Source organism: Ictalurus punctatus, chromosome 11 (assembly GCF_001660625.3).
Source record: "Ictalurus punctatus breed USDA103 chromosome 11, Coco_2.0, whole genome shotgun sequence".
Taxonomy (NCBI): domain Eukaryota; kingdom Metazoa; phylum Chordata; class Actinopteri; order Siluriformes; family Ictaluridae; genus Ictalurus; species Ictalurus punctatus.
The window spans coordinates 8,288,699-8,300,454 of NC_030426.2; the positions used below are offsets into that span (position 1 = coordinate 8,288,699).

The window sequence follows — 11,756 nt, forward strand, 5'->3', positions numbered from 1 at the left end:
GGAAGAGCTACAGACAGGGTTTGTAGTTCCGTTTTAGATTATGTTTTATAATAGTTGATGTATGCATTTTCAAGTAACTGTTGATCAGTCCTGCATGTCGTCTTGGAGGAATGTTAGCCCGTTCCTCAGTACAGAACAACTTCAACTGTGGGATGTTGGTGGGTTTCCTCACATGAACTGTTTCCTTCAGGTCCTTCCACAACACTTCTATTGGATAAAGGTCAGGACTTTGACTTGGCCATTCCAAAGTATTAACTTTATTCTTCTTTAACCATTCTTTGCTAGAACGACTCATGCTTAGGGTCGTTGTGTTGCTGCATGCCCCACTTTTCTCATTGAGATTCAGATGTCCTGACAATTTCCTTTAGAATTCATTGGTATAATTTAGAATTTATTGTTCCATCAATGATGGAAAGTCGTCCTGGCCCAGATGCAGCAAAACAGGCACAAACCATGATACTACCACCACCATGTTTCACAGATGGGATAAGGTTCTTATGCTGGTGTTTTCCTTTCTCCAAACATAGCACTTCTCATTTAAACCAGTAAGTTCTATTTTGGTCTGATCAATCCACAAAACATTTTTCCAGTAGCCTTCTGTCTTGTCCACGTGATCTTTAGCAAACTGCAGAAGGACAGCAATGTTCTTTTTGGAGAGCAGTGACTTCTCCTTTCATCCCTGCCATGCACATCATTGTTGTTCTGTGTTCTCCTGATGGTGACATTAACATTAACATGAGCCAATGTGAGCGCGACCTTTAGGTGCTTAGAGGTTACCCTGGGCTATTACACGTCTTGCTCTCGGAGTGATCTTTGTTGGTCGACCACTCCTGGAGAGGGTAACAATGGACTTGAATTTCTTCCATTTGTACACAATCTGTCTGACTGTCGACTGGTGGAGTCCAAACTCTTTAAAGATGGTTTTGTAACCTTTTCCAGCCTGATGAGCACCAACAACTCTTTTTCTGAGGTCCTCAGAAATCTCCTTTGTTCACGTCATGATACACTTCCACAAACGTGTTGTGAAGATCCGACTCTGATAGATCCCTGTTCTTTAAATAAAACAGAGCACTCACTCACATCTGATTGTCATCCCATTGATTGAAAACACCGGACTCTAATTTCACCTTCAAATTAAACTGCTCATCCTAGAGATTCACATACTTTTATCACTTACAGATATGTAACATCGGATCATTTTCCTCAATAAATAAATGACCAAGTATAAAAAAAAAATGTTGTCTCTTTGTTTAACTGAGTTCTCTTTGTCTACTTTTATGACAATCTGATGTTTTAGGTCATATTTATGCAGATATATAGAAAATTCTAAATGATTCTTAAACTTTCAAGCACCACTGTATAAGGGAAGGCTTTTTATGTTTTGCTTGATATGCTTTTCATTCAGAATTATCATGTAAATTTTTTTTTTTTTTTTTTTAAATTAAAGAGGCCCTGAATTAAGACAAGAATTAAGATGCCTTGATGTGTTTAATGTTACAGCGCCCTCTGCTGGTTATACAGAAGTTTTACAGCTTATCTGATTTTCAGTCATGTCCCACTTTGACCAGTAAGTGTCCAACATATGACTCATTTTTTTCCTTTCACATCTATTGCAATATTCCACCATTTTGCAATCTAATCTCTATCCAATGTGTCTGTAGACTATGGACAATTACCCAGTAATAGAATTTTTACACACATACACACCAACACAGTAGATGGGTTGTACTGATGTACTCATTTGAGTTCATGTGACCATGTTGTTAAAGCCCAGTCTTAGATTATCAGAGATTATGCATCAATATTAAACATCAACAAATACACTATAGTATCCTTTGACATAAGTCACTGTACTTCATCTTTTTGCTGCCCACAGATTGGATGACAAGGATTCCCTGGACCTCCATGACAATCCTACTGTTCCTGGCAACATAGTGAAGGAGGATAACACCACAGTAGGTTTAGTTCTCAGCCATGATGGATTGTTTTACTTCTATGGTCTGCAGTATGGGCTTATTTAAATCATTGTTGGGGGAAATATTGTTGAAACATTGTTGCTTTGAAATATATTTAGGAGCAAAATCAAACTTCATTCCTGTAATCTCTACTTACTGTAGATCGATATCAATCCCCGTCAGAGTAATTTCTATATTCCCATGTGTGGGAGCTCTGCTGTGAAAGAAATATCAAGTCGGGTACTGGATGGCATACTCGGGAGGTGAAAACAGATCACGGGCAGCAACAGGGCTTCTTTGTATGTTAGTCATCAGATGGCCTGGCCAAATCTCTAACATTTCAGGTTTAGTTCGAGTGTTCTATATCTGGGGTTCTCAACTTTTTGTGGTCAGAGACCCATTTAACAGTAAGATACATTGCCTGGACCCCCTCATGTGTTCCCATGAACATTATTTAAATGGGTTCATAAACTTTTGAGATACAGAAAATATAGAGCTTTTTTTATTATTATTCCTGAACATTCCACTGACTCACTGGCATTAAATTTACATTATTTACAGGCTACTCGTTTTTGCGTTATTGAAGTTAAACCCATTTAATTAAAGTGAACAGTCTAACATGCAAAACTATAAGATCTCAATGGTACATACACTGTCTGGCCAAAAATAACAGTCACACACACTAAAACGTAGTTGCATCACCTTTTAGCTTTGATTACAGAGTTGCATTTATTTTGGCCAAGATCTTGTATTGAGGATCTCCAGCACGTCCCAAAGACTTTCAATGGGGTTAAGGTAAGGACTCTGTGTGAAAATGATTCCTCATGCTCCCTGAACCACTCTTTCACAATTTGAGCCAGATGAATCTTGGCATTGTCCTCTTGGAATATTCCTGTACTGTCAGGGAAGAACATAAAAATTCAGTACTTTCAAGCTGACTTCATTTTATTGCTGCATAATGTTCTGAGCCTAGACCTGACCACCTGAAGCCATCGCTTCATGCGCTTCCTTTCTTACCCTGATTCAACCATGTCTTTGGAATAGGGTAAATCTGGACTCCTCAGACCACATGACCTTTTCTCCATGGCTCCATAGTCCAATCTTTATGCTAACTGAAGTCATTTTTATTTGATTAGCCTCGCACTGATTAAGCCACACAGCTGTTTAGTCCCAATCCTGTAAGTTCTCATCGCATTGCGCATACGGAAATGCTCTTACTTTCACTATTAAACATACCCATGAGATCTACTGTCGATTTTTTACGATGTGATTTTACCAAGCGTTTTAAAGGTCTCCGATCCCCATCGTTCAAGTTCATTTCTTCCTCAGAGATGACACTTCACCGCTCTCCTTCCAGGTTTTAATAATGTGTTGGACAGTTCTTAACCTAATTCCAGGGATTTCAACAATCTCCTTGATTGTTTTCTCTGCTTGATGCGGGCCAATAATTTTCCCCTTCTGGAACACAGTAACATCTTTTCCATGACTACAGGATACGTCTTCCGACATGGTAGTTTAAGAAATGAGAAGCTACACACTGCATCAGTTAGGGTTAAAAGAATTGTTGCCAGCTGAAACATTCATCATTGCAATAACGGTCCAATCATAAGTATTTGCCTATTTAAATCCAAACAGTGACCTTTGTTTTGGTCAGGCAGTGTATCAATTCACACTATAGGTTGTACTACAGGGTGTCCAAAAGTATCATATATAAGGGACTATGTTTTGTTAGCACCACGTCGGATGTGCCTTCGTCAGTGGATGCTCGTGGACGTCCACTTCTCAGGTACACCGCAACACTTCCTGTCCTTGTCATGCTTCCTGATATCAACCTTGCGACAGCTTCCCGATCCAGCCATGAGAGTGATTGATATATATATATATATATATATATATATATATATATATATATATATATATATAATATAAACTAAGTATGAAAAATTTTGGAAGACATTTTGCTAATAAGTGTTAATTTCCCCTATGTATGGAGACTTTTGGAACGCCCTGTAGAGGTCTGGACTTGTTGCATTTCTACTTTGAACAAGTCTTCCATGTTCACACCATGATGATTTTTTTTCTCTCTCGTGTTATTTCTTCTTCTCCTATAAGACAGCAAAGCAGATTGTATCCTATAATAGAGAAGTTGGTGTTAACGCAGTCTTGTAATGGCACATGTGTGGCAGTGGGTTTTCTTCACAGTACAGTACAAATAGATGTCACGCCTCTCACGGAGTGATTTTGTTCTCTCAGGTCTATTTTATCTATGATGAAGAGGTAGAGGAAGAGGAGAAAGAGAAGCCTCGCCCTCCTGAACCAGTTAAACCCATCAATGATAAACCACACAAGTTTAAAGATCACTATTGCAAGAAGCTCAAATTCTGCGACGTGTGCGCACGCATGATTGTTCGTAAGTGTGCTGGCTATGAACCAACACGGTATTGCTGTATTGTTTTGGCTCAGAGATGTTTACTTACCCTTTTCTGTTTGCAGTTAACAATAAATTTGCACTGAGGTGTAAAAACTGCAAGACCAATGTTCATCATCAGTGTCGGAGCTACGTCGAGTTCCAGCAGTGCTTTGGGAAAATTGTGAGTAGTAATAATATGCTTGTTTCATATACACTAAATTTAATAATAAAGTGGTTAGTGGTTAGCATGTTCGCCTCACACCTCCAGGGTCAGGGGTTCGATTCCCACCGTGTGTGTGTGTGTGTGTGCGGAGTTTGCATTTCTCCCCGTGCTGTGGGGGTTCCTCCGGGTACTCTGGTTTCCTCCCCCAGTCCAAAGACATGCATGGTAGGCTGATTGGAGTGTCTAAAGTGTCCGTAGTGTATGAATGGGTATGTGAGTGTGCCCTGCGATGGACTGGCACCCTGTCCAGGGTGTACCCCGCCTTGTGCCCCATGCTCCCTGGGATAGGCTCCAGGTTCCCCGTGACCCTGAAAAGAATAAGCAGAAGAAGATGGTGGGATGGATGGATCTCTCTCTCTCTGTCTCTCAGCCTCCAGGTTTTAGTCGGGCCTACAGCTCTCCTCTCTACAGCAGTCAGCGGAATTCCACGGTTAAAGAGCTGCTTCCATTCTGTAATTGGTTTACCTTCTCAAATCTCAAACAGTCTTAATTTCTCTCACCTAAAGCCAGTCTGGATGTGCTATACTGTAAATAAAAACTGGCGGTGTTTTTACTTTTTCTACAGCGCAGTCTAACCGCACTGACCCCGTCTTTGAGACGCTGCATATTGGCGTTATAATGGCCAATAAGGAACGGAAGAAAAGATCAGAAGATAGGAAGAAAAATGTAAGGTGTCTAATGGCGTGAAGGACAGCGAAGAAGTGTTTGTAATTCATACACAACACTAGTGTGTATACTGGGAAACTTTTCTACTGTCCTAGATGATGATCATGGAAGAAGAGGAATCCCAACCTAAAGCCGAGGAAGGGGAAGGAGAGCGCTGTGAGTAATGATTACAGGTTGTAATTTGATATAAATGCAAACAATGTTTAAATAAAAAGCTTATTCAAGTGTGCAAGTAAGTAAGTACAGGTACATGAGTGTGTTGGTAAGTGTAACGACATACACAACTCTGCCCAGGGAGCCAAGAGATGGAAAAGAAGGAGAAAACCACGGATGATAAGGTGAAGCCCAGTGCTTTGGGACAGCTTTATATTACCTGGGATGATGACGTTTGTGGATTTAGGATCCCAAATGTAGACATAAATTCTGATTTCCCTGCATAATGGTGTGTTACAGATAAAGAAGTCTCAGCTGGGTAAACTTGGAGTCTTCTCTCAGTCACACTACTACTTGGCCCTGTATCGCTTTAAAGCCATTGAGAAAGATGACTTGGACCTGCAGTAAGTGAGAATGCAGACCAGTCTAGAACCCAATGCACAATATTAATCCTGTTTTAATCCCATATTTAATATTGGCATTGAGTCTGTTGTGTGGGTGTGTGTATCAGTATCAGTGTTTATCCTTGATTACCTGTGTGTATGTTTGTGTGTGTGTTTCAGACCTGGAGATCATGTCACAGTGATAGATGATTCCAATGAGGAATGGTGGAGAGTAAGTATTTAATTACTGAATGTTAAACATGACACCATGGCCCTGTTGAATTCTCAATTCTGTTTGCTCAGATGTTGAAACATTTTCTGTAACAGCAGCTCTGGCAGTAGTTACAGCAAATTACCGGTTTATATTAATGTGTTCATTCTAATGTTATTGTTTCTATAGTACTTTTTAAATCAGTTTCTGTGAAGCCACAAAAATCCCTGTGACCTATTTTGAAGTGTGACTTTTTCTGAAAGATGTAAACCCCCCCCCCCCCCCCCCCCCCGCACTATATATATACACAATATACACACAATATACACAATACTAGGCAGGTGGTTTTAATATTATAACTGATCAGCGCAGATTAATGCTCTATTTTTAGAACTCAAGCCTTTAGGTCACAGTAATGCAGTAGCCCTGGTTTGGAATCCAGTGCCTATCTAAGATCTACTGTTATGATTAGGGGTGTAACAATACATTGTGGCACGATGCGAAAACGTGTGATTCACATAGTGTATCTCAGTTTTCAATTAATAATGCATCTAATGCAGTTGCACTATTTGAACACCAGAGGTCCCAGTCTGCACAACCCATAAAATATATAGAAAGCATGCTGACTGATAGCTCTAGATTGCAACAGCTGACATGCATTACAAGTTATATGTTTACATGACCACGCTTTAACGGTCAAAAAGAGCTCAAACAACACCATCCTCATACCACTACGATCTACAGTACCCAAGAACGAAGCAGTTGAATTGCGGCATTTTAGCCGACTTTGGAGCTCTAATTCTGGTTCAGGCACTACGACAGATCTCTTCATGTTTCAAACAATCATTTCCATAAAATTTCTATGAGAAATTATTAACAGCATGGTGGTGTGCAGGGTAGAAATGGAGAGAAATCCGGATTCTTCCCGGCAAACTACATCACCTGTGTGCGTGCAGGGGAGAGTGTCTACAAGGTGACACGGTCCTTTGTGGGGAATCGCGAGATGGGCCAAATCACACTGAAAAAAGACCAGGTCAGAATTGTCTCACACATACCATACGAAACGTGTACACCCAAAATACTAATGAGTTACGTAATGCTTTCTAAGAAATGCTGTTCTATCTACAGCATTGCAGCCTTACCTTTTCTCTGCTGTGCATTTCACTAATTTAATATAAGAATTTGCAAGGCATACCAACTAGCCCTACCTGGAACGGTCAGTGGCGCAGTTAGTTTTTGTTTTTGTGTTTCATTGTTAATGCTGAAACCACTGTATCTTCTGCAGATTGTGGTGAAGAAAGGAGAGGAGGTGAATGGCTATATGAAGGTCAGCACTGGGCGCAAGCTTGGCTTCTTCCCTGCAGACATTCTTCAGGAGATCTGAGAGTGTGTGTATGTGTGTGTGTGTGTGAGAAAGAGAGACAGTGTACCTGTATCTGCTTCTCTCAATGGTTAGCATAATTATCTTCAGTGACAGGCTGCATGTGTGCTTACTTTGGGATTTGGCTAACATGGGTTTAAAAGCAATAAAGATTTGATTACGCTTCATTTGATCAGTTTTTATACAATTAGTCATGTCTTGTTATTCGGTCAGCAAAGTTATAAACAGATAAACACAGTAAAGAGTGTTTGTATGTGTAGAGGGGACCGGTAAATGCAGTGGTCAGTGTAAAAGAACACAAAGTGCTGTGGGGGTTTTTGTCAAAATTGGCTTATTACAGTACTTGAAGACACAATGTAGCAGTTCTGCCTCATAACTCCATGGTCCCGGATGTGATCCTGATCTTGGTTTACTTTCTGTGCACATGTTCTTCCTTCCACTGTCCAAAACCTGAGTTTTATTTCACTGAGTTTTTTTTAATGTCTTTGGATGTAAAATTTGGGGATTAAGAGATTATAATCCCTCTCTGGTAGAAAAATGCTATTGCATTTACATTTCTCATTTGGCTGATGCTTTTATCCAAAGCGACTTACAGTTGAAGGTTGTGGCAACTTGGTGATGTTGGGATTGGAACTCAAGACCTTCCACTCATAAACCCAGTGCCATTCAGCCACTAGAGTGTTAGTGAGATCCGGCACTCATGTTGGGTGAGAAGACCTGTTCCAGTTCATCCCAGTGGTGCTCAGTGGGGTTGAGGTCAGGACTCTGTACAGACCACTTGAGTTATTCTACTCCAACCTCAGCAAACGATGTCTTCAAGCACTTCGCTTTGTGCGCAGGGGCATTGTCATGCTGGAAACAAGTTTGGGCCCCTTTAGTTCCACTGAAAGGAAATTGTTATGCTACAGCATACAAAGACATTCTATATAGTTCTGTGCTTCCATCTTTGTGACAACAATGTGTCCACAAACCCTTGGCCATATAGTGTATATATAATGTATAATCAGTTATGTAATAACTTTCTTAACTTTTTCAGATCTAAAGTTGACAGTGTCTGCAAATACATCTCTAGCTCTCTGGTACCACCTGATTTTATCAGCCTCTTCACCAATTTTCTTTACTAGATCCCGAGTCACTTTGTAGGCAGGGATCATGTATGAAAGCCACCACTTGTGTTTTGACTCCTTGTGTCCGGCTGTCCTCGGCATAATAAATGACTCCTTGTCAACTGGTGCTGTGCCAGCAGCATTAAAAAAAACTTAACGTAACTCCAGTCCTAAAAAAGCAAAACACTGATCTTAATTTCAATCATTTTCATCCTGTTTCTAATCTTACATTTCCGTCTAAAATTTTAGAGCATGTCGTTGTTTTGCAACTGCACAATCATCTTTTGGTTAATGATATTTTTGAGCCCCTCCATTCTAGTTTCCAAAAACTTCATAGTACTGAGACTGCTTTGGTAAAATTCACTAACATTTTATTAGCTTCTGATTCTGGTCTGCTTTCAGTTCTTATTCTTCTTGACCTAAGCTCAGTCTTCGACACTGTTGAACACACATTATTACTCAATCGATCTGAAACCGTCTTTGGTGTCTCTGAGACTGCCCTTGATTGGTTTAGATTGTACTTTATTGATCGCAGTCGGTTTGTATTTATAGGTGGTCACAGGTCTGAGATTGGGCCTGTTCGCACGGGTGTCCCCCAGGGCTCAGTTCTTGGCCCTTTACTTTTTAGTATTTATATTTTTCCACTTGATCAGGTTTTAATATCACGGTCTTAACTATCACTATTATGCAGATGACACTCAGATTTACATTCATTCGGAACCAGATCGACATGTAGCTGTTTCCTTTCTTTCAAACTGTATGTCTGAGATCAAAATATGGTCAACAAACAATTTTCTTTGCTGAAACAGTTCCAAGACTGAAGTCATGCTTCCTGGTTCTCCTCAGTAACTGCGTAATGCTGGTTCTCTAACTTTGTCCGTTGATGGCTAGGTTCTGGAGTTTCAAAGTAAATTGATGAGCAGTGGTAGCTTTGTGGTTAAGATTGGGAGGTCATGAGTTCAAACCCCATCACCGCCAAGCTGCCTCTGTGGGGCCCTTGAGCAAGGCTCTTAACCCTCAACTGCTCAGATGTATAAATTAGATAAGCGTACGTCGCTCTGGATAAGGACGTCTGCCAAAATGCTATAAATATAAATGAAGAACCTTGCAGTTATTTTTGATGCCAGTCTGACATTTGACCCTCATCAATACTGTCAAAACGTCCTTTTTCTAGCTCAGAAATACTGCATACTTACAGTCTATGTTGTTCTTTTCTGTTGCGGTTTGTTTTTTTCCCTCCACATCGACTACTGTAATGCACTTCTCACTGGAGTTTCTAAATCCACACTCGATAATCTGCAAACTACGGCAGCTAGGATCCTTACCGGTACTAGGTCATGTGATCTCATAACCCCTACTTTAGAGTCCTTGAACTGGCTGCTTGTCAGGTACAGAGGATTTTTGATGTTAAAATCCTTATGCTGACATATAAAGCATTGCATGGTCTGGATCCTCGGTATTTGGCAGAGCTCTTAACTTTGTACTTACCAAATTGTACTTTGCGCTCCTCTCTGGTCTTTTAACCGCTCCTCATAAACGTCCGTCTCCGTGGGAGACGGGCTTTCTCATCCTACAATATGCCCCTAAACTGTAGAACACACTCCTGGTTGATATTAAGGAAGCACAGTCGCTAGGAACTTTTTCATCTCATCTTAAAACATTTTACGTTAGGATAACCTTTGCTATTATATTTATATTTTTGCTGTTGTTATTGTTATTATTACATGCTGTCATCATATCCACAGTATTATAGACATGCAGTAAAAATGTCTGTCTGCCTTTTACCTAACATTAGCTGTGTGAGCTTTGCCTTAGATCCTGCGTGTGTGTGTATCATTTTGTACCTGATCACTGATGTCATGATTTAGCTGTGCTCGTTGGCCAAAATCAGAACACATCACAGAATATAACGGCTTTGAGCTGCATGTCCAAATCTTCCATTCTTTTTGAAGAGGAAAGACAGAGTAGAGAACAAACTTTCACAACTGGTGACTTCCAGAGTGTTTATTACCCTGTTAGTGTTTCCGATCCGCGTATTTTGTCCTTCAAAAGATTTGTATGTTCTCCCTGCCTTATACTAGCTTTAGTATTCTTATACTAGCTGCCGGTGTCTGGCTTGCTTGTTAACATCGGCTCCCTGTAAGGATGATGTGGGATGAAGTAAATGTTTAAGGATTCCGTTCTGACTAATACATTTATTATCTAAAAGCAACTGCTCTTTGTTGATTTGATTTAAATTGTAATATTATTATATGCAATAAATAATGATACACGAATGATAATATTTTATATGTGAACAATTTTAACGAAAACATTTATGCTCATCATCATTGTCGAAGTTGTTCTCTCTAGTCTTATCACCTGAGGTAAGTGACTCGGCATTTAAACTGATTTCTTCTCCTCAGACTGGTAGACGATCTGTTAGAGAGCTTCTACAAGTGTGTGGTGGCCAGTGCAGTCTTCTTTGCAGCAGTATGCTGGAGAGGCAGCATTAGAGCTGGAGATGCCAAAAAACAACTCAACAAACTGATCAAGAAGGCTGACTCATTCTCGGGCTGCCTGTCTGGACAGTTTCGAGGTAGTGGTGGTGGTGGAGTAGAGGACACTCAACAAACTCTCAGCCATTCTGGACAATAAACAGTATATCTTAGGATAAACCCATTGGATGATAGTTGAACCATCACCATCCATTATCTGTATCCGTAAGTATATGCACTGCCGTTGCACTTCAATGTTTTTCATATTTTGCACTGCCGTAATTTAATTCCACTCGAATCTCTTGCTGTATCTACAATGTTTACACCTTACTGCACTACCTCATCACACTCGCACTATACACCCTATACACCCTATACACACACACATGTATATTTATTGTTATTTGTGTTCAATCACATTTTCATTTATAATGTTAAATCATTTTTAGTATACTTCTAACTCTCTGTGCCGCTGTAATTGGTGAATTTCATACATGCATATACACACATATAGCTATCCATCAACTTTGGATTTCAAATCAAATTGTGACACTCAGGAAATCACACTAGCAATGTTTTAGACATCTTTTATAAGAGCATGTTAAATATTGGTTCCTTACACACTGTGATCTTTGGGTATTGGTAATGTATCTAGGTTTTCTTACAGTAGAAATGTCAAAGTACATTCCAAGCCAAGAACCTACATTTTGGTCAAAATCCATTATTTTCCAGAATTCAGTCACAGCAACATCCAGGGTTTTCTTTGTGTGTGTGTGTGTGTGTGTGGGCTG

General features: G+C 40.0%; 1 protein-coding gene across 2 annotated transcripts in view; it reads left to right on the forward strand.

Annotated features, from left to right (window-relative positions):
* Positions 1-10,799, forward strand: part of LOC108271596 (SH3 and cysteine-rich domain-containing protein 3) — an 11,490-nt gene extending 691 nt beyond the window's left edge. The window contains exons 2-13 of one of the 2 annotated variants that reach the window (XM_017479264.3): positions 1,501-1,567; positions 1,877-1,955; positions 4,209-4,365; positions 4,449-4,546; positions 4,959-5,040; positions 5,154-5,254; positions 5,350-5,410; positions 5,549-5,592; positions 5,708-5,811; positions 5,971-6,022; positions 6,897-7,034; positions 7,287-10,799. In XM_017479264.3, coding sequence (XP_017334753.1) covers positions 1,551-1,567; positions 1,877-1,955; positions 4,209-4,365; positions 4,449-4,546; positions 4,959-5,040; positions 5,154-5,254; positions 5,350-5,410; positions 5,549-5,592; positions 5,708-5,811; positions 5,971-6,022; positions 6,897-7,034; positions 7,287-7,385 — 1,032 coding nt within the window. In that variant the 5' untranslated portion in view covers positions 1,501-1,550 and the 3' untranslated portion in view covers positions 7,386-10,799. Of the gene's footprint in view, positions 1-1,436; positions 1,568-1,876; positions 1,956-4,208; positions 4,366-4,448; positions 4,547-4,958; positions 5,041-5,153; positions 5,255-5,349; positions 5,411-5,548; positions 5,593-5,707; positions 5,812-5,970; positions 6,023-6,896; positions 7,035-7,286 lie in introns of those variants that run through there. The other variant, XM_017479265.3, reaches the window with a different exon arrangement.
* Positions 10,800-11,756: the final 957 nt, after the last annotated feature.